This window comes from Meriones unguiculatus, chromosome 16, assembly GCF_030254825.1.
Source record: "Meriones unguiculatus strain TT.TT164.6M chromosome 16, Bangor_MerUng_6.1, whole genome shotgun sequence".
Lineage (NCBI taxonomy): Eukaryota > Metazoa > Chordata > Mammalia > Rodentia > Muridae > Meriones > Meriones unguiculatus.
In genome coordinates this window covers 4,977,870-5,000,779 of record NC_083363.1, presented here as the reverse complement: position 1 = coordinate 5,000,779, position 22,910 = coordinate 4,977,870, and the positions used below count along the sequence as shown (strand labels likewise).

Here is a 22,910-nt window from a genome sequence, read left to right as displayed (position 1 = left end):
GGGAAAGAAGGAGACACCACACCCCCAGCCTCCAAGAAGGGGCTGTGGAGCACTTCATAAATTTCTTTCTCCTTTCTTCATAAATCAGAAAACTAGCACCCAAGCCTAAGAAAAGATGGGATCATGCCTTTTTTTTTTTTTGTCAAAAAAAGGGGAGAATAGGCCTGGAGAGCTGGTTTAGGGGTTAAGAGCGCTTGCTGTTCTTGCAGAGGATGCGGTTGAATTCCCAGCACCCACATCTCTCATAACTGCCTTAGTTCCAGGGGATCTGACACTCTCTGGCCTCCACAAGCCCCTGCATGGACACAGTACACATTAACTCACACAAGTGCACACAAATGCATATACAAATAAACAAAACCTTTAATTAAAAAGGGGGACATGAGTTTCTATACCCAGTTATTGCTTCCATCTGCACAAAGATGAACAACGTACTAATTCATTCGCTAACTCCGTGGAAGGGGAAGAAAGGGATGAGGGAATGAGCCTGGCCTCGCTGGCTTATACATCCTTAGAATCCCAATACCTGGGAAATGGAGGCAGGATGATCAGGGGTTCAAAGCCAACCTCGATACATAGTGAATCCAAGGCCAGCCTGGGCTACATTAGACTTTTTCTCAAAAAAAAACAAAAACAAAAACAAAAAAACAGAAAATAACAAAAAAGTGGAGGGGGGGGAAGATTGGACAAAAGAGGTAGGAGTATGAATTTTACTTAAATTTTTTTATAATCATTAATCTATTATTTAAACAAAACAAAGGTTTTAGAAGAAGAGATGGGGGCTAGCTTCAGTTCTGTAGTAGAGCTCCTGCCTGGCATGGGCAGTGTGGCCAGCATCTGTGTCCTAGGCAAGCACCGGAGGGAGAGAGAAAGGCAGAGCACACAGCTCATCTGTATGACCTACAAACACCCCTAGGAAGGGGTGCGCTCCGTGGCTCACACCTGTAATCTCAGCGCTCAGGAAGCAGAGGTAAGCGGATCTCTGTGAGTTCGAGGCCAGCCTGGTCTTACAGAGCTAGTTCTAGGACAGCCCCGGCTACACAGAGAAACCCTGCCTGGAAAAACAAACAGACAAACAAACAAACAGGCTGGTAGGAGTGTGGCTCAGTGGTTCCCTATACATACACACAATTAAAACTGAATCTCAAAAAGAAAAGGAGCAGGATGAGGATGTCGTTCAGTTGATGAAACGTTCCTCCAGCATGTGTGTAGGCCTGTGTTCAATTACCAGCATAGCCAGGCTCTCTCCTTTAGTGCAGCACTCAAGAGGCAGAGGCAGTCTGATCTCTGTGAGTTCTAAGCCAGCTAGTGCTATGTACATAGTGAGACCCAATTTGAATAAATAAATACAGAAACAGAATGGAAGGTGGTTTTATAGATGGTTGTGAGCCACCCTGTTGTTGCTGGGAATTGAACTCCGGACCTTTGGAAGAGCAGCCAGTGCTCTTAACCTCTGAGCCATTTCTCCAGCCCCCTGGAAGGTGATTTAAAAAAAAAAAAAGATTTCTTTTTATTTATACAGTAATTCTGCCAGCATCCCAGCAGAGGACATCAGCTCTCATTGTAGGTAGCTGTAAGCCACCATGTGGTTGCTGGGAATTGAACTCTGGACCTTTGGAAGAACAGCCAGTGCTCTTAACCTGAGTTTTGTCTCCCACCCAAGAAGATGGTTTTTAAAGTCCCAGTGACAAGAAATTTCTCTTCCCCATAGGCTGGTACCCAGAGGGCCACAGTGCCTGCACTGTTTAGCATAGCTTTACCCCAATTCCTTATCCTATTGGTTCAGGACACAGAGCTTCCTTTAATTAATATTCCAGAGGGCTCAAGATTCTCCTGTCTGATCATGAGCTCAGTCCCATAGACAACTGACTGCAACTTTTCAGCTGGGAGAGCTCTGAGCTGAGCTGGGGCTTGCTGTCAACTGTGCAGGAGAGTGGCCTGGAGCCTGTCACTCACTTGTGACTCTTTGGTCTATTTTCAGTATTTGGTACACTTGTAGCTCCTTGAAAACCAGGCTTTTGAAGCCATACGAAGTCAATCAGGTGACCTTTTTGGCCCTGGTGTGTCTCCTAAACCCACATCGTGACCGTGGTCATGGTTGCCAGAGCACACATTTAGGGGAATTTTCTAAGAAAGAATTTGTTTTATTTTTCAATTATGTGTAAGTGTGTTTGTCTTATGTGTGGGTATGGACACACAAGTGCAGGTACCCACGGTGGCCAGAAGGTGGTGCTGGAGCTGAAGTTACAGAAAGTGGTGAGGTCCTTTGCAAGAGCAGTTCTTGCTCTTAACGGCTGAGCCGTCTCTCCAGCTCCTACTTTTAGAGAAATGGTAATCTCTACCAACCCTCTCAAATGAATTTTGGAAAATCCTGTGCAGTATGTGACTCTGATGAAAAGTCACAGGGCTATTAAAGGTTCTGAGAAGTCCTGCGACAAGGAAACTCACATGACTTTACTCAGCCCACCGCTTTGCTTCACCTTAGACACGGGATACACGGAGCCAAAACAGCTGTCTGTAGGGAAAGTATGAATCATTCATCAGCTGGCAGTGAAAATCGTCTCTGGTCTCTGAAAATCTGGGAAAATTTAGACGTCTTCCCCCCCAAGGAGCTGGAGGGCCTCATGATTCACACGGCTCTCCACCCCTCCATTCGAAAGCCTCAGCAACTCCCTTGTCTCCCGGGGAGGTTCCCAGCCAATAGTGAGGTCAGTGGACATCCTATCCTCTTCATTTCTGGCTTCTAGATTTCTTTTTTCTCCCGGGGACTTGTTTCCTCACTCTTCTTATTCACCAGCTAGAATTCTTTTCTTCTCTTCACTCCGAGTCCTGCAGGCTAACAATGTTGGCGTATTTCCCTCCTTCTTGTTTGTTTGAAGACAGGGTTTCTCAGTGTAGCCCTGGCTGTCCTGGAACTTGCTCTGCAGACCAGGCTGGCCTAGAACTCAAGAGATCCACCTGCCTCTGCCTCCTGAGTGCTGAGGTTAAAGGCATCTGCCACCACTTCTGGCTTAAGTTTATTTATTTTTTGAGACAAGGTTTCACTGTGTAGCCCTGGTTGGCCTGGATCTCAGTATATAAAACATTCTGCCTTTGAACTCACACACACACCCTCTCCCAACATCTCAGTCCCCACCTGCATCAGGCTACAGAACACGTCCCTCTGAACAGTGGGGTAAGCTTTCTCTCTCTTTAATGACTGTGAAATTCAGTTTCTATTCAAATCTATTCCCAATACATCCTGGTACAGGGTGTGTGTATGTAATCCAGTCCGAACTGGTTTTGGATTCCTGCCCAGTCAAACAAAATTGTCTCACCCAGTGAGCTTATAGGGAGAACCTCCTATTTACCATCCAATGTCTATACACAACCAGGGGTGCATAGGCGCCAACCCAGACGCATCATGGGAAGGGGTTTGTGCAGTAGGAAAAAAAATGGTTATATGAGCTTATCTGTCAATCAGAACAGAAAGCCACCTTCACCACACCTAGAGTGAACATTCTTCTACTGAACCTCATGAAAGAGAATCCCAGACAGTCACCATGACCCTGATCCCTTGAAGGGTTGTAGGATCTGTTATGTCCCTTTGCTGTAAGGGGTTTCCTTTCCTGCTACTCTAGCATATCCAAGTAAGAGACCAAGAACTTGGGCGCTCCCAGTTCTAACCTCATATACCAGTGACACTCCCAGGCTGGACTCGATCTAACTCAGAGATCTGTTTGCCTATGTCCCCAGTTCTGGGTTATAGGCATGAACCACCATGTCTGCTTAGGCATCCCCTTAACCCGTCCCTACCTCCAAGGCCCTATACCCCGCCCCCCACTTTAATATCTTAGAGACCTCGATTGAGGAAAATTCAGGATTCATGGCTTTGGTGTTGAAAATAATTTCAGGACTACCAGCTTGTATAAAGCAGAGTTGAGGTTTTATTAAAAATTGAAAGGTTGTTGGGGTGGTGGTGAACGTCTTTAATCTCCGCTCTCAAGAGGCAGAGGCAGGGGGATTTCTGTGAGTCTGAGACTGGTTTGGTCTCAGAGTGAGTTCCAGGACAGCCAGGGTGATACAGTGAAACACACACACGTAGGAGAGAAAGAGAAAGAAAGAAAGAAAGAAAGAGAGAGAGAGAGAGAGAGAGAGAGAGAGAGAAAGGAAGGAAGGAAGGAAGAAGGAAGGAAGGAAGGAAAAAAGAAAGAAAGAAAGAAAGGGTACTGGGTGTGGTGGCGCACACATTTAACCTCAGCCCTCTGGAGGCAGAGGCAGGGGGATCCCTGAGTTCAAAGCCAACAGGGTCTACACAGTGAGTTCTGCCAGAGTTCTCAGTTCCCAGCACCCATGTCTGGTTGCTCACAGCTGCTCCAGCCCTTGCATACAAGTGGCAAACACCTCCCCCCCCACACCCCTCCCCCCCACCACAATCACATCCATATGTCATCCCACATCAGCATCTCCCTAGCTGTGGTCTTGGCAGAGACCTAGGGCTGCTGTCCTGCTTGCTGCTCCGAGGTGGTATCTGCTGCAGCAGCATGTCCTGAGGGCCGGTGAGAAAGGCAGGGCCTGGCTTCTACCCGACCTCTGAACTAGATTCTATTTTTCCTCCTGGTGAAGTTAATCAGACCCATGCGGGGCCAGCATTCTGCCTCTGAGTTACATAACCCAGCCCCTAGAATTTGCTTGTTTTTAGAAAGAAAAATATCTTTAATTAGATCTAGTTATGTGTGTGCATGTGTGTGTGTGTGTGTGTGTGTGTGTGCGCATGCGTGTGCGTGCGTGCCCAGATAGAGGACCTGCCCAGGTTATGGACAGTTATGAGATTGTCTGCCATGGATGTTGGGAACTAAAGTTGGGTCCCCCGCACAAGCAATTTGTACTCTTAAACACTGAGCTCTCCATCTGGCCCTGTTTTGCTCCTCTCACTTATTTTTCAATTTATATGTATGGGTGTTTTGCTTGTGCATTACATGTCGGCATTGCTGGAGGAGGCCGGAGGAGAGCGTTCAGGTCTCCTGTGGACTAGAGTCACAGATGGTTGGGAGCCATCATGTGCATGCTAGGAACTGAACTTGGGTCCTCTGCAGGAGTGATATATGTATTTAACTGCTGAGCCCTCTCTCCAGCCCTGGTTGGCTTTTTTAAAAACCAGTTTTAGGGAAGTATTTGCATGCACACCAGAGTCTGAGAAGCACCAGGCTGCCTTCCTGAGCTGTTAAGGAAAGAGCATTCCGAGTGGGCTGATAGAGCTGCCTCTGTGGGTGGGGCACCGGTGTTGGGGCTTCGGCGTCTGTCCTATGAGCTCCAGCTGGTGTAGTAACCACATGTGGGTTTGAGGAGGAAGCAGGTGATGGCTGTAGGACAAGGAATGACAGGGGACAGCATTGGAAGAGAAAGTAGGCCAAGAGGTTAGAAACTGACGGGCAGATGGAGAGGACAAGCGTTAGCCAAGAAACCCTAGTCCATTGGGGGCTGAGACTCCAACCGGGTCCTCTGGAAGAGCAGCCAGTCTTCAGTCCTGTTTTTGTTTCTGATTTTTTGGACTAAAGGAGACTTGGCATTTGAAGAAGACACAGTCAAGTCTCTCTCAGACCATGAAGGAAATAAAGTCTGGGATTTCATCCTTGAAGAAAGCGAAATCCTATCATCTTGCTGGTTAAAAAAGGGTGAATCAGAACACAAAATGCTCAGGGAGTGAGTAACAGAAGGAGTGCGTTTCTGTTGCTCCCAGAGGGTCCCTTTGCACGGAGGCTGGGACCTCGTGTTACTCATTGTTTTAGGAGTTAAACCTTTCCAATCCAGGACAGCGTGCTCGGTTCTCTGGGAATGAATGAGAGCCTTTCAGGTAAGTTCTGTGCACAATGGAGAGGTCTAACGTCTGAGAGCTCACCTGATCCCAAGCAAAGCGCCTTAATCCAAAAATAGGTAGGACCAAGGGTTCCAACAGACCTGTGGCCACAATGATCTGAGGTCAAGGAGGATGGGGAAAAAGTCTGATTGAATTTCACAGAACTAAAGACATCCTCACACGCGTGCATGCCAAAAGCTACACCCCAGTCACGGTACTTGATTGCACTGGTGTAGTTGAAAAAGAGCCAAAGTCAATTTCCGGGTGTTGAGATGCCTGTCTTATGTAAGACATTGAGGGAAGCTGGGTGGGGGCTGGTTTTTACGGAACTTCACTGTTTTCATTTTGTAACTTCTGGTGAGTCTATAATTATTCCCCCTCCCCCCCCAAAAAAAGTAACAAAACAAAGGCTTACTAGCCCAGCCCAGCCCAAATACCCGGTGCCCGCCTCACATGGCTCGCCCCTGGCCTCTCTAAGACTCCCCGGCTGGGCGCAGCCCCGCCAGGGGTGAAGATGTGGGCGGGGCGCCGGCGCGCACGCGCAGCCCTGCCGCCGGGGAGGGAGGGGGAGCGCCGCCGGCGGGTGGCGCATGCGCAGTCCCGGCCGCCGCGTCCCCTCGCCGCGGTCTGAGGGGTACCGGGGAGCCTTGGCCCCTCCGCGCTGCCGTCCCTTCCGGCAGTTGGGCTTCTTCCTGTTGTCGTCTCCCGTCGCTGCTCGGCGGCCGCGCTCCCTCGGGGACCCCGGCGCTTGGCGGTCGCTGTCGGGCGGCCCGCACGCCGCGTCTGCGCCGTCGCCGCCCGCCCCGCGCCCCGTCCCCCGGGTCTGGTGAGTGTCCCCGCCGCGCGCCCGGTCCCCGCGTCCTCGCCCCAGCCTCCCGGCAGCGCCCCCTTGGCGGTCCCCCCTCTCCCCGTCTCGGTCCGCGCCGGCCGTGCAGCCGGGACGGGCAGCCGCTGTCTCTCGCCGCCAGCTTTGTGCGCCGGCTGCCGCCCGCCCGTCCCCCCTGGGACCTCGGGCGGACCCCGTTCTTCACCTTGGCCTCCCCTCCCGGGATGCGGGAAGCCGAGGGTGTGTGAAGTTCCAGGTCTCCTGGGTAGGTGTGGGACCTTGGGGGCTGTCCCCCTGATTCGCGGTTAGTTTAGCGGGCACTGGGCTACCCCGTCACCTTAAGGTCACCCCAGATGGCCTGAGGACTGTCAAGAACTGGGAGAAGGCACCGAGCTGGAGGACAGGAAAAAATGGCTTTTAAGAGCTAGAGAAGTGTGCCAGAAGGCGCATAACGGCTGCCAGCGGCGCCCCGCAGAGGACCCAGGGACACGGGAGAATCTTGTTGTTCCTCGAAGTGACGAGGAAGGTCAGCGTGAAGTAGACCCACTGCTTCCTCTTCCTTCGGCTCACCTTGGCGGTGAACTAGCCAGTACATGCGGGTTTCCCTAAACAAAAAAACCCCACAAGAGTGGCCCCCGCCCCGCCCCAAACATCAGATAGATACCGGCTTCCTTCATCAGGACAGCTCTGTCCTCCGGCTCTGCGCACCACAGCATCATGCGCCCACCAACCAACCAGCCTGGTTTTGAGACCGGGTCTCACTGTGTAAGTATGGGAGGTCTGGAATTCGATGTGTAGACCAAGGTGGCCTCGAACTCACAGAGGTCCTCCTGCCTCCTCCTCCCGAGTTGCTGGGATTGAAACCAAATGCCACTTGTGACTCCATTGTTGCGGCCTCCGCTTGAACTGTCCAGTGAAAGATCTGTTGACCTTTGGGTCACAAAGAAATGAAATGTCGGTGAAATGGTGCTATAGAGATGGCAGTGCCATTGCCAAGTCAACCAGCCAGGCCTAACTCTATGGTGGATAAACTGGTTCTCGCTTGAGCTCATTCAGAGTCCACAGTCCTTAATAGTGAGTTTTATGAAGAGTGTGTATCCTTTGCTAATTAAAAAACAAAAACCAATAACCTTCCAGACTTTCCTGCCCAACCTTCCCTAACTTTGCAGAGTGGAAGGAGACAATGAGATAGGACTCCGGTGGTGGCTTGTGGGTCAGGGCAGGAAGCTTGAATTATGGAAAGCAGTAGGGAAAGCCCTCTCTCATAAGATGCACTTGGTTGACCCAGTAAACCCGGAAATTACTATTGGGCAATATTAATTGTATCTTTTGATCAAAGGTTATTAGAATTAGGCTAAACCATTTACGAGTGGCGGTAGAGAGAAGGGTTTGAACAAAGGTCAGAAGGGCCAGGTGTGGTGGTACACACCATCACTAGGGAAGCAGAGGCAGGCTGATCTCTGAGTTCCAAGGCCACCTTGGTTTACATAGTGAGGCCAAAGGGAAAGGACAGTGGAGTCCTTAGTGTTGCATTAGGTGTTGGGGGAAAAATAGAGAAGGTTTTGTTGACTAGAATATTTGGCATCTTTGCATGTACAAAATGTCCTATTGACCTCATCTTTTAGTTTTTTCAAGATTGGGTCTCATTATGTAGCTCTGGCTATTGTAGAACTCACTCTGTAGACCAGGTGGCCTTGAACTCACAGAGACCTGCCTGTCTCTGTCTCCCAAGTAAGTGCTGGGATGAAAGGTGTGCCTCATGATGCCTAGCTTCCTGTGGGTCTTTTTATTTTATTGATTGATTGTTTTTTGTTTTTTTTTGGAGACAGGGTTTCTCTGTGTAGCCGTGGCTGTCCTGGAACTTCACCACCCGCCCTATGGATCTTTTTAAAGTGTAGGGAGTAATGTGGGTGACTTGTACCCCCCCTTTTTTTTTCTGTTTTGGGATAGCACCCAGGCCTTTGTGCATGCTGGGCAGGCACTAGTCAAATGAACAACTTCACTAGCCCAAGCCAGAGCTTTGTTGTCCAGGCCTTTATATACTGGTCTGTAAATGTTCTCTTCCTTTCCACAGCCTTGTTGACAACTAGAAATCAGGAGCTTGCTCAGCTCAGACTTACTGAGTACTCACTGTAGGAAGGCATTGCCTGACGGCGTGCCTGTCATCTTTCTCTTCTAACTCTGAGCTGGATCTTCAACCCGTACATAATCTTAGTTGTTAAAATGTAGAGCTGGATGTGGTGGCTCATGCTTGAGGATTGCCGTGAGTTCAGTGCCAGCTTGGTTCACCAAGTGAAATTGTCTTGCACTTCCTGTGTGCACGCACATGCACATACATACACATACACAGTAACTGTGTGTATGTAGACTCTCCAGAAAATTTGAGACACCTTTCACCTTATTTAAAATTTTTATTTTGTATGTGCCAGGGTGGGGTTGTTTAGAGTGAGGTGGCTTTCCATGGCAAGTGTGTGGAGGCCAAAGGGCAACTTGTGGGAGTTGGTTTTCTCCAATGCCCCTGTGGGTCCTAAGCATTGAACTCACGTCTTTAGGCTTGGTGGCAAACACTTCTAACCTGATGCCATTTTACTGCCCGTTTTTTTTTTTTCTTGGTCTGGTTTTAAGTATTCTCCCCAAGCATACTTAGAGTGCATGTGGTTTTCATTGTGGGTGGAGGGTATGCAGGCTGACAAACAAGAAACCACACCCAGACTTTATAAACCAGACGGTTTTTTTCCCCCTCTGCCGTTATTTTAAAAGCAGCATGCTTCAGTATTGGTAAGAACTTCCCTGTTAAAAAACAATGTGATATTTTAAGGTACTATTTTTAAGTAATTCAGTGTTTTGGATTTATGAATACTTAAACTTTTGCTGTCTGGATCAAAATGTTTGGCACTAAAGTAGATTGTTGATTTTGAATCTCTGAATGCATTATTGCTTATATAGTTTTTGTCTGAAAAAAACAAAAACAAAAACAAAAAAACAACAACCCCCCCAAAACCAAAAAACTACTGCCTTGTTGACAGCCAGCACTCAAACGAGACCAAGGCAGATGGGCCACTGTGAGGCCAATCAGGCCTGCTTCTGCAGTGCCAGGCCGGCCAGGGCTTCATAGCAGGGCTCTGTCCCAGAAAAACAGAACAACCCCCAAACCAAGGAAACACAAACAGCTACAGATGCGTTATTAAGCCTTCCTTTCCCCCCTCTTAATAATAACAAGTGTCTTTACATTCTTTACAAGCCTTAGTCTAATCCACGAGACAGTTGTCCAGGGAGGACCTTCAAATGTGTTTTCATAAAATGTGCCTTCTTGGAAAATGGCTTCCCGCTCCTCCCGAATTCTGCTGTGCTTTCTGTTGGGGTGAAAGGATAGAATTGGGATCACTTGGCATGGTGGTGCACACCTGTAGTCCCAGCCCATGGATGGTGAAGGATAGTGAGTTCCTGGCCAGCCTTGGTTATGTAGTGATACCCTATCAAAAAACTCCAGGACTCCAGGAGAGGGAGGGGAAAGAAGGAAATAAATCAGTTATACATCAAGAAAGCCGGCAAAGGGTAAACTGTTGAGTGCTGTTGCCCACGCTGGAACAGTCCATTAACAGTTTGGTGGAGTATGGTAATAGAGGTTATTTGGTGGGAATTGAGATTTTAAATTTAAGAGAGAAAACATTTTATGGACTTTTAGACCTGTAGAGTTTTGTTGTGTTTTAAAGTGTAAAACAAGGAAGTTGGGATTGCTGATTTTAAGGAATCTTTGAGCACTAGAGTTGTGATACAGTTTTCCTCTTTGTACTAGTGTTTTTTAAATTGTCGTAATTAAACGTTACAAAATCAAGTAGTAAACATTTATCAAATACCTATAGGTGAGTCAGAGCACATACATATCTACAGACCAGCATTTTAGTCATAAAGTCTTTTAATCGTAGAAATCAAAAATCTAAGAATACCTGGTATATCACAGAAAAATATAGTCTAGAATAAAATCATCTCATTTCCTGCAGTTAAACCACTAATAACACTGACTTCTTGTGCGTTTCTATAGCCCAGGCTGGCCTCTAACTCATGTGAGCTGAAGATGGCCTTGAACTCCAGAGCCTCCTGCATCCACCTCCCAGGACAGCAAGCCTATGCACACCTGGCCTCCTTCCTTTAAATAACTGAATAGATTTTGCCAGGGCTTTTCATACTTTAAGTCAGTTCTGTTATGTATTTATTCATATTATTTCTAGTTTTCCCGTGTAATTCAAATGTTTTATTGAGCTGGACAGTGGCTAGTCCCAGCACTGGGAGGCAGAGGCAGGTGGATCTCAGAGTTCGAGCTCAGCCTGGTTTAGAGATCAAATTCCAGGACAGCCAAGACTACACAGAGAAACTCTGTCTTAGGAAAAAAAAAAAGTTTCATGGAACTAAATATAGGAATTTTTTTTTTAAACACATGAATCTTTATGAATTGTCATTTCAAGGTAGTTTTCTAGTTGGGAAGAATGGAATTATGTATAATTGTGTGTATATATGTATATACACTTTTTGCTTGCTTTGAAATAGTGTGTTTTTTGTTTTTTGTTTTTGTCAACTTGGTACAAGTTAGAATCACCTAAGAAGAGGGAACTTGAGTTGAGAAAACACTTATCAGATTGGCCTGTGTGCAGGCTGGTGGGGAATTCTTGAATGATGATTGATGTGGAGAGGCCCAGGTCACGGTGGGCAGTGCAAGCCCTAGGTTCTGGGTATGCAAGCAAGCAAGCTCAGTAAGCCACAGCAGGCGAGCCAGTAAGCAGCGCTGCTCCATGGCTTCTGCTCTCGTCCCTGCCTCCAGGCTCTTGCCTTGAGTTCCGTCCTCACTCAGTGTGACATGGGATATGTAAGCCAAATAAACCCTTTTCTCTCCAAGTTGCTTTTGGTTTTGGTCTTTATCAGAGCAGCAGAAGCTCACAAAACCGGTGTCATGTGCCAGGATCTCTTGAGTGCTGGGATTACCGGCATCCGACACCGTGCCTGGTGACTTCGTTTTGTTTCCTTTTGCTGCGATAAAATGCCCTGACAGAAACAACTCGAGGGAGAAAGAGTGTATCTGGGTCACAATTCCATCACTGTGGCGGTTACGGAAGAACGGACTTGAAGCAGCTGTTCACTTCACACCCACTAGAGAGCCTCGAATTAAAGCTGTCTGCCGGCGCTCAGCCCCCTTCTTCAGTCTTTAAAAAGAAAAAAGCGTTCGTGTGTGGAGTGCACAGATGTGTATGTGCAGCAGGTGTAGACCCGGATAGGGTGTCAGGTTCCCTGGAGCTGGACTTCAGGTGGATTTGAGTTGTCTTATGTGAGTGCTGAGACCTGAGCTCTGGTCCTCTGCAGGAGCAAGTTCTCTGAACTGCTGAGCCATCTCTGGCTGTCTGGTGCCACCCACAGTGGGCAGTTCTTGCCACAGCAGCACAGTAATAATAATAATAATAATAATAATCCCTAGAGACATGTTCACAAGCCAACCCAGTCTAGACGTCTGTCGCTGAGATTCCTTCCCAGGCAGTTCTTGCGTTAAGCCGACAGTTACAATTAACCACCGCGCCGCCTTGCTTGCCTGGCTCTTGATTTGTATTGTTTGTCCTCCAGAAAGAGCGTACCAATTTATGTCTGTACCAAGGGGCAGGGGGTGTTGATTGTTGCCTACTGACACCTCTCTGTCCTTCTAGCAGCCATGGCAATGACAGGATCCACACCTTGCTCATCCATGAGTAATCATACGAAGGAAAGGGTGACAATGACCAAAGTGACACTGGAGAACTTTTATAGCAACCTTATCGCTCAACATGAAGAACGAGAAATGAGGTAAAGAGTTTTGCTTGAAAACATTGTATTTTGGGGCTGGGGATGTTGCTCAGTGGTAGAGTGCATACCTGTCACATACAAGGCAAAACCCCAAACAGAAACAGTGGTGAAAAACTTGCTGCGGTTACATGTTGTAGGGTCATATCTATTATATAAAAGGAGACCAGGGTAGCTATATTGTAGCCTATTTGTTACAGTGGGATGACAGTGTGACAGATTTCTAAATCTTTTCTATTACAACTTATCTGCTGCTCAATAACCCAGAATTCTATTACATTATAAAGGAAATAATTTGGTCGTCTCACTGTGCTCATCATTAAAGCAGTGTGCTCTCAGGGAGTAGCCTCTTGGGACTTTGAGCCCTGTCTTATGAGTAGCAGCTGTATGAGGCTGGAGCTTGTTTGTGAAGGTCTTTTTGGCGTGTGAGCTCCCTCACCAGGAAAGTGGGGATAACACTGTCTGGAGGGACTGCTAGGGAATTAGCGCTAACATGTGAGTACTTGACATTTTACTCACAGTGAATGATGATAGTGATAGCTGAGAGTTGTTTAAAAAAACAACCCACAAAGCCTGCTAGCTCTCACTGTGCAGCCCTGGCTGTCCTGAAAGTTCCCTTGTAGACCAGGCTGCCCTTGAATTTACAAAGATGCACCTTCCTCTGCCTCCTGAGTGCTGGGATTAGAGTCATGTACCCCCACTCCCAGCTTTACCCCAGTTAAAATACCAGCTTGACTTTTTTTTTTTTTTTTTTTTTTTTGAGACAGACTTTCTCTGTGTAGCCCTGTCTGTCCTGGAACTCAGTTTGTAAACCAGGCTGGCTTTGAACTCAGAGATCTACCTGCTTCTGCCTCCTGAGTGTAGGGATTAAAGGTTTGTGTCACCACAAGCTGTTGTCTTGACTGGTAGTGAGTTTCAGGAGTTTTTTATGTACTCCATATACGGTTTTTGTCCTGTGTTCTATAAACACTCTCCCAGTGTCTGGCTTTCCCATCATTTTCGTAACTATATCTTTATGTGAGCAGACATTTAAATTTTTTGATGAAGCCAATTTGCCTTTTTTTTTTAATTAAGATTTTATTTTTCATTTTTTAAATTTGTGTTCCTATGGGTATATACCACGTGTTTTCAGGTGCTGAGGAAGACAGGAGTTACAAGTGGTTGTGGGCCTCCTGGTGTGTGTGCTAGGAATTGAAAGTGTCCTCCACAAGGGTAGCAAATGGTTTTAACTTTTGAGCCATCCCTCCAGCTCCATTATTTTCTTAAAAAATTTTGCGTTGCATTTGTTATTTTTGTTTGAGAGCTGAACATGCATGTTCATATCATGGCATGTGTGAGGAGGTCGATGTCCTGGGTCGGCTCTAACCTTCCACCATGCATGTTGGTCCTGGGGATTAGACTCAGGCCTCACGGTGCCTCTACCCACTGAACTATCTTGAAGAGGCTGAGCCTCACAGATTTAGTTCCACGATCATAATAAATTAGTGTGTGAATAAGGGTATGTGCATGCTGTGGCTCATGTGTGGAAGTCCGATGACAACGCTCAGGGCTCCGTTCTCTCTTTCCATCTTTCCATGGCTTCTGGGCTCAGACTCAAACTGTGTTGGCCAGCTTGTACAGCAAACACTTCTACCTACTGAGCTACCTTGTCCTCCTGTAGGTGTGCATTGTATTAGGTGAGATTTGAGGTGTAATTCTTCCTTGTGGGTATAGAGTTATTTCCACCTAAGATTGTTTTTGGACATTGTAAATTCTTCACAGTTTTTTTTTTTTTTTTTTAAAGAAATTTATTTGGCTTGTCAGAGTATACAGAAAATCCAGAGATTATGATTGGAGTTATATTGAATCTGCATATCACTTTGGGATGATTGTTGTTGTGACAATGCTGAAGTTTCTGGTTCATCAACATCATATACTTGTCCACTTTATAAATCTTTTTGGGGGGCTAATGAGATGACTAAAGGGTTAAGAGTGCCTGTTGCTTTTGGAGGACCTGTGTTCAGTTCTCAGCACCTACATGGTGGCCAGCAACTTTTAACTACAGTTTCAGAGGATCCAGCTCCTTCTGGCCTCCATGGATATCAGCCATGCACATGGCGCACTGACGTTCATGCAGGCAAAAAACCCATAACTACCACATAAAGTGAAAATAAATCCTTTTTAAAAAACAAACAAAAAAACAAGATCTCTCCATGTAGTCCTGGCTGTTCTGGAACTCAGTATGTAGACCAGACTAGCCTGGAACTCACAGAGAGCTGTCTCTACCCCCATCTCCCAAGTACTAGGATTAAAGACAACACCACCACCCTCAGCCTGAAAATACATCTAAAGAGACTTTTTTTTTTTTTTAACTTTCTCAAAGCAGTGTTTAGTGTGTAGTTTCTACATATTAATTGCTTTTCTACATCTGGTATTTTTATACAGTTGCAAATATTTAGAATCTTAGCCAGGCAGTGGTGATGCATACCTTTAATCCCAGCACTTAGAAGGCAGAGTCAGGCAGATCTCTTGAGTTCGAGGCCAGCCTGGCATACCAAGTGAGTTCCAGGACAGCCAGGGCTACACAGGGAAACCCTGTATCAAAAAACCAACAAAGCAAGACAAACAGACAAATCAGAGTGCTGTCGCCCAGCCACTTGCTGCTGCCGTTTTATTGTCACTAGGCGACAGCACATCCTAAATTCCCTAAATTCGTTCATGTGCCCCAAGTTGCAGAAGTTTCAGCCCCATGCTCAGCTATGGAGAGTGGCTCTCATGGAAAACAGCAAAGTAGTGACAGGGAAGGGCGTGGGCAAGAAGCAGCGCCAGGAGCACGTCCCCAGAGCCCACCACAGTTCCTAGACCTCCTAAGAGGTAGTTCAGACCTTGAGTGCATTCTTGGAGTAGACAGTCGTTGGGTTAGAGCCCTCAGGATTTGTGGCAAATCTCTGGGCACGGTACAGACACGTAGACAGTGTCTTAAAAATCACTCTCTCCTTATAAATCTTTTTGATGACATGTTCTTCTTCTTTTTTTTAATCCAATAGTGGGTTTGGTTAGTGAGTTTTATGTTTTTGCTTGAAATAACAGTGATTGGCAAGGGCTCCCCTCAGCGAGTAACTAAGGTGACCTTGTTAGAAATGACTTTTTAACCTTTTGAGAGTAGAGGAGAATTACTACATTTTAGTGACAGTTGATAATGAGTTATTTTGAGAATACATACTTTGAGAGTACACCTAGTAATATATAAGATGGAGTTTTGAAATACTGAGTTTTGGACCAATAAATTTTGAGAGCAAATAATACAATTTTCCCTTCATACTTTGTTCCTTATCTGATACGAAAATTTAATTAATTTATAATTAACATTAATTTTGACCACTCAAATGTAATTTTTGTACTGTTTCATTTTAATAGAACACTAAGGTTTATGTTATTTCATTTATTTATTTGATACAATCTCACAGGTACCCTTGGCGGGGCTTTTGTCAATCCCCTGTCTCAGCTTCCAGAGTGATGGCATTATAGGCATGTGCTATCCCGTCCTGCTAAGGTTTTACTTTAAACAAAGAACTTACTGCATGGGGAGATATGTCTAAACTCTGGAGACAAAGGGCGAATAAAACTCATTTGGGAATTACCTCTTGTATACAAGTGAAATAGGAGTTGAGCCACTTCATGGAAATACTGTGGCAAGTTCCACAGGTTGGTCCGGAACAGTTCACTTTCTGGGCATGGTGGCCCACTGCCACCTGAGAGATAGAGGCAAGAGGGTCAGAAAGTCAAGGGCAGCCTCAGCTAAGTGCTGATTTAAGGTTTGTCTGACTACACGAGACCCTGTCTATACCAGCAAAACAAGAGTTAGCGTGTTACACTGTGCCCTGTGGGCTTCCTGGCCGCCTGCCACAGGTGCTCTGTCGTTCCTGTCGGTTGTTTGCCTCCTCTAGCCCCTTGGCTTCCAGCCTTCTCTAGAGCAGTTACGACCCTGCTCTCTCTGTGTACAGTAAGTGCCCAGCAAGTATTGGACAAGAATAGTCTGGATAATTTATAGCCATCTAATTAAAACCAAGGAAACAGGCATTTCCTCTGACAAAACATTGTCTGTTTTTTCTTCCTGAAGACTGTTGTGGGGGATTAACTAAAGCCACAAACGTAACTTAATGTAATAATGGTTGCCCATCTCCACTGAAGTGGTACTTTGCTGTCTGGGAGGGTATCTGTGCTGCAGTATCACAGAGTCTTACCCATGAACTCTCAGGGTAGTCAGTGGTAGAGCACTTGTTTAGTGCGTGCACGGCCTGGAGTTCAATCCCCAGGACTGACAGAGGAGAAGACATGAGGAACAAAGGGAAAAGAAGGAAGAGAGGAGGAGGAGAGGAAGAGGAAAAGTGGAGAGAAGAAAAACTGTTTTCTCAGGACAACTATTTTTTTCTTAAAGATGCAGTGTTTCATGTGATCTGAATCTCAGTAGAATATTAATGAAGATTCATAATCCAGGGTCACTTCTATTTAAGTCCTAGGATGTGAAGTCCAGCCCTTCTAGTGGTCTCTACTGACTAAATATCAAACTAGGGTTTGGGTCTGAAGAACTAATATATTTACATTTTCAACAGTTGCATGATATTAACTTTCAGGGGCTTTCTTAGGCATTTCCCAGTGTTGATCATGGAGATACAATCAAATTATTTTAATACTACTTTTCTTGTTTTTATCTGTCTCATCAACAGAAATTAGAAATGTATTTGTTCAGCTTTTGTAGAGTTGACCAACCCTCTTTTATCCTTACTAGCTTTGAATGGGGCTGTGCCAGGAAGGGAGCCTAGTTAGATAAAGGGAGCAGGTTATAAGTCACAAATGTGTCTGCACACTGTTGTATAATTGAGGTCCTTAAAAAGTACCCTAGAGGGGCTGGAGAGATGGCTCAGAGGTTAAGAGCACTGCTTGCTCTTCTAGAGGTCCTGAGTTCAATTCCCAGCAACCACATGGTGGCTCACAACCATCTATAATGAGATCTGGTGCCCTCTTCCGGCGTCCAGGTGTACATGGAGGTGGAACATTGTATACATAATAAAATAAAAAAACTCTTAAAAGAAAAAAAGTACCCTGGAGGTGACTCAGAGGTTGAAAGTACTGGCTGCTTTTGCAGAGGACCTGGGTTTGGTGCCCAGTGTCACATGGTGGTTCATAACCAACAGTTACTCCAGTTCCAGGTGATCCGATGTTTTTGTTGTTTTGACCTCTGAGGGCACTAGGCACATATGCAGTGCACAGACATACATCAGGGAAAACACACTCACACACATAAGTCTAAGAATTGTAATAATGCCTTAAAGAACTATCTTTATAAAGCACCACTTCTGTTGGAGATGGGCCTCCAGATGTACTCCTTTCCCTTCAAGAAACTTTATTTTTATTTGTTTGTTTGTTTGTTTGTTTATTCGAGGCAGGGTTTCTCTGTGTAGCCGTGGCTGTCCTGTACTTGATTTGTAGACCAGGCTGGCCTCAAATTCACAGCCATCCACCTGCCTCTGCCTCCCTGCGCGCTGGGATCAAAGTTGTGCGCCACCACTACCAGCTCCCCTGCAAGAAGCTTACAGTCTTCTAGAGGAATGAGCACACGTGTGTGTGAAAACCTGGAGTTCACACCTCTTGGCGAGGGCTGAGGGATCCCTGCCTGGGAAGTGGCCTGGGCTCTTGCAGGTTCTGGTTGGAACTCTGCAGCTGAGGGGAGAGTGGCTGTGAAGGCCGGGAAGCCGCCAACCTGGTGCTGCCACACAGGAGTCCTTTCTCAAGCCTCTGAGCCAGTAGGTTTCGGGAAAGCAGAGCCTTCGTGTGGTGTCTGAAGTGCTTTATCAGCTGCTCTAGACTGGATGCTCTTGCATACATCTGTTTATTTAAAAATGTTTAATTTAGTGTGTACAGCTGTTTTGTCTGCATGTATGCGTGTACCTATTGCCTGTCTGGTGTCTGCAGAGGTCAGAAGAGGAGGACATCCTAACCCCTGGTTCTGGAGTACAGGCAGTTGTGAACTGCAGTGTAGGTGCTGGGAATTGAACCTGGTCTTCCACAAGAGTAGTCAGTGCTCTGAACTGTTATTTTCAATATGAAAAAAAAATCCCAAATCAGCTGGGCAAGGTGGCGTACGCCTGTGATCCCAGTACTGTGGGAGGCAGATCTCTATAAGTTCGAGGCCAGCTTGGTGTACAAAGTTAGTCGAACAACCAAGGCTACACAGAGAAACCCTGTCTCAAGAAAGAAAGAAAGAAAGAAAGGAAAAAAAAATTCTTACATTGTTTGATTTTACCAGTGAAGACTCAGGAGCTGGGGTGAAAACCTGCTAGCTCAGAGAGGCAGAGAAAAGCAAACACCAAAATCTAAAATCTAAAATGCTTATTAGCTCAGCTGACGCCCATGAGGAAAAAGCCAAAAGCCAAAAGCTTTCTTCTTCCCCACACTGTCTTAATACTCTGCTCAAAGTTTCTCCTTTCTGCTTAGGCCCCTGTCATCTGGTTCTTGCTCTGCCTCTTGACCTAGGGTCAACTTTATTAAATCCTGTGTATAGAAGGCTCTTGGATTAAAGGTGTGTGCTAGGGCTGTGCCACAGCAAACAAGGAACAGGTTTTTACAGGTCAAAATTTCGGGGTTCACAGTGGGATCAGATATTCTGCAACTTAACCACTGCGCCCTACTCATCACTACTCTCTGCTTTTATTCTTGCTGTACTCAAGTTGCCTGCTTGTCTAAATTACTGATTGCAGCTTGTGTGCTTTCCTTCATCTTGCTGAAAACAGGATCTATAGAGTTGGTTATTAGGAATTTTACTTGGTTATTTTAGTTTTATCAAATCATTATGAAGCTGTAGTTTAAAAAAATTCTTGGGTGGATCGTGGGGTATGAGTTGTCCTGATCTCTTGATACCCAGAAGAAAAAGAAGAAGAAAATAAATCTTGGATAACTCTCTTTTTCTCTGTGTGTGTTGTTTTGTTTCTTAAATTTGAGGTAACAGAGCCAGACAGTGGTGGCACACGCCTTTAATCTCAGCACTCAGGAAGCAGAGGCAGGCAGAACTCTGTGAGCTCAGGCTAGCCTACTCTGCAGAGTGAGTTTCAGGATGTTAAGGTTAGAAACCCAGTCCAAAAAAAAAAGAGAGAATAAGAAGAAAGAGAAAAAAAATGGAGATAACAGTCTCTAAGGGCAGACTGGTCTTGAACTTACTGAGTAGGTGAGGCTGGCCTTGAACACCTGATCCTCCTTGTTTTCTCCTCCTAAGTGCTTATATTACAGTTGTGCACTACTCTCTGCCTACTTTGTTAATTTAGTCTCTTATACAGTCTTTTTAAAAATGTAGACCTAACAAAGAATGAAATTTTTTACTTGTTTAAAAATAGGAATTAAAACATTTATTAGTAGAATTGTGGGTGCATGTGTGCATGCATTGTGCCATGGCATAAGTAGAAGTCAGAGGACAGCTTTCAGGAAACAGTGCCCTTTCCATCTTGTTGGTTTTAGGGATCAAACTCAAGTCCTCAGGCTTGGTGGCAAGCACCTTAACCCAGTAAGCCGTCTTGCTAGCCCTGATTTCATTTATGAACACTAAATTCTGTCTCGTGATTATGTTTCTTGTTTATCTATGTGGTTTTTCTTAAGTACATTATAAAAATGTATTTCATGACCTTTTATCTAAATGAATACTTACAAGTGGCTAACAATTATGTTCATATAGGCTTGTCAGAATACTAATGCTGTTTTATATATCTTTTCTCATTTATTTTAGACAAAAGAAGTTAGAAAAAGTGATGGAAGAAGAAGGCCTGAAAGATGAAGAGGTGATTTATGAGGGAGATTTTCTTCTTGGGTCCCATTGTGAAAGGTGGTTTTCTTTGTCAAGTTAGCTTGGGTGCCAGGGAAGTGTTTGGCTCAGTGACAGGAATTGAGGGATTCAGTTACTCAGGCAGAGGAAGAAGTTAATTAAATACTCCTCAGGAGAGGGAGATCTCTCTAGTCACAGTTATGTAATTAATTAGCTGTAGAATTCTAAGAAAAGCTGGGTGTGGTGGAACACGATTGTAACCCGATCATTCGGGGAGAGAAAAGCAGGCAGATCTTTGTGAGGTAGAGGCCAGGCTGGTCTACAGGGTGAGTTCCAGGACAGCCAAGGCTACCCAGAGAAACCCTGACATGGGAAGGGGGGAAAAATAGAATTATAAGAAAAGATGAAATTAGGAAAACTAAATTAAAATTTAAAAGAACAAGGTAAGCATTTTTGCCAAGTTCGTGGTGCTTCGTACCTGTAACCTCAGCACTTGGAAGTTGAGGCAGAAGGATTCCTGCAAGACTGAGGCCAACCTGCAGCACAGAGAGCTCGTCTGTAGATGATGCGTGAATTCGCTGAAAAGGGTCGGTGGAAGAACAGTGCTGCTTCAGCCCTCTGCACACTGCCTACAGATGCCAGGCAACACAGCCAGTGAGCGATGATGCAGGCAGCCAAACAGCCCTGGAAATGCCTTCAGAAGCCAAGTGACACAGTCCGGGACAGCGACGGCAAATGCCCAGCCTGTGCAGGAAAAGCCGTGCTGAGGAGTGAACGCTAGTTTTGCTGGTCTCGGAGGAACTAGACACACACACTTACCCGAAGAAGGGCTTGAGGAGAACATGGATCTGTTTCTTTTCACTAGTAATGCTAGAGCTGTGGATTGTTGACGTAGTTTAATCAGAGGCCTCAGGCGAGCCCCACCCTCTTCAGTGTGCCAGCCAGGGAAGGGAGCAGACACGGCTGAAGTTAGCCTGCGAGGTGCTGTCGCGAGATTGTGGTAGACTAGTGTGGCCCTGCTCCCGGCTGTGCAAGGCAGCTAGGACGGGCTTTCAGAGTTGCAGAATTTCATCTTTCCTCCCTTTTCTTTTTTAAACACCAGAAACGTCTCAGGAGGTCAGCACATGCTCGGAAGGAAACAGAGTTTCTTCGATTAAAGAGAACAAGGCTTGGACTAGAAGATTTTGAGTCTTTAAAAGTCATAGGCCGAGGAGCATTTGGTGAGGTAAAAAAATATCCCAGACCCTCAAAGCTTCTAACACCCCAGGATCTCCTGATCGTGTTACCCAGCTTGAGTATCTGGGGTTCAGTGGCTTCACTTCTCTTGTCTTCTCTCTTTCCTCCCTGATTCACTGCCCAGATCACTTCTCTCTCTCATCAGAGATGACACTGGCACTTCCTTTTTTTGGACAGAGTCCCATTATGTAGCCCAGTTCGGCATCAACTCTATGACCCCCACCGTAGTGCCCAGAGTGTTGGGGTTATAGGCATGTGCCTCTGTGCAAGCTCCTGATGTCAGTGTATTCACTCAGCAGTTCTGTAATCATGACAGGAACCCATTTCATAGATGGTGAAGGTGAGCCTGAAGATGCACAGTGTCACACAGCTGTTGAGCAGGAGACCAGAGGCTACCCAGAGGCCTCTGCTTTAAAGCCGCTGATTTCTGGGCTGGAGAGATGGCTCAGGGGTTAAGAGCATTGGCTGCTCTTCCGGAGGACCCGAGTTCAATTCCCAGCACCCACATGGTGGCTCACAACCATGTATAGTGAGATCTGTTGCCCTCTTCTGGTGTGCAGGCACAATGCTATATAAATAATAAATAAGTAACTCTTAAAAAGAAAAGAAATAAACCCTTAAAAGAGAAGAAGAAGAGGAAGAAGAAAAAAAGCTGTGGCTTTTCCAGGGCCACAGCACTGCAAGGGAGACTGATGCTGTCTCTTCACTCCCTCCCAGGTGCTCACAGCTCTAAAGAGACGTGGTAAGCTTGTCGGCAGTCTTAGAGCTCTAGGGGCCAAGGCCAGGTTAGCTAGTCAGAGCCTGGCTTTAAAAAAAAACGTGAGCCTGGAGGTGGCAGCACAGGGCATGCCTTTGATCTTAGCCCTTGGGAGGCAGAGGCAGGTGGAACTCGAGTTGAGGCCAACTTTATCTACAAAGTGAGTCCAGTGAGTCTGCAGTTGTAGGGGTTGAATGTAGTCAGGTGACCCCTCAGCTGCATCCCAGCTCCTTAGCCTGGATCTCTACAAATGAATCCTGCTCCATCAAAAAGAGCAGTTTCTCAGGGAACGCTTGAAAGAGCCCATGCAAGGTCATTCTCATTGATGAAAAGCATCCGAAAAAACAACTACTGAGGCAGTAATTACATGGTCTTTTTCTAGAAGGAGAAGCATGATAGCCTCTTGAGAATAAGAACATGCTTTTCAAAATACTCTCCATTCAGGAAAAATGGACATGGTACTTGGTTAGAGAAACATGCAGGAGCCTGGCGCACGCCTGTGATCCTAGCACTCTGGGAGGCAGAGGCAGGCAGGTCTCCATGAGTTCGAGGCCAGCCTGGAATCAAGAACAGCAAGGCTACACAGAGAAACCCTGTCTCAAAAGAAAGAAAAAAAAAAGAAAAATATGCAGAAATACAGGGGGAA

The 22,910-nt window shown here is 46.0% G+C and overlaps 1 protein-coding gene and 1 long non-coding RNA gene across 3 annotated transcripts in view; one reads left to right on the top strand and one right to left on the bottom strand.

The window, feature by feature from the left end:
- Positions 1–6,433: 6,433 nt before the first annotated feature.
- Positions 6,434–22,910, top strand: part of Stk38 (serine/threonine kinase 38) — a 38,555-nt gene continuing 22,078 nt past the window's right edge. The window contains exons 1-4 of one of the 2 annotated variants that reach the window (XM_021633440.2): positions 6,434–6,662; positions 12,353–12,485; positions 20,236–20,287; positions 21,374–21,496. In XM_021633440.2, the coding sequence (XP_021489115.1) occupies positions 12,355–12,485; positions 20,236–20,287; positions 21,374–21,496 (306 nt within the window). In that variant the 5' untranslated portion in view covers positions 6,434–6,662; positions 12,353–12,354. Of the gene's footprint in view, positions 6,663–12,349; positions 12,486–20,235; positions 20,288–21,373; positions 21,497–22,910 lie in introns of both variants that reach the window. The other variant, XM_021633439.2, reaches the window with a different exon arrangement.
- On the bottom strand, positions 6,846–21,378 carry LOC132648323 (uncharacterized). Its single transcript, XR_009586694.1, has 3 exons — positions 20,750–21,378; positions 16,103–16,213; positions 6,846–7,592 (listed from the first exon to the last, which is right to left on the bottom strand). It is a non-coding gene; the product is annotated as an uncharacterized LOC132648323 (long non-coding RNA).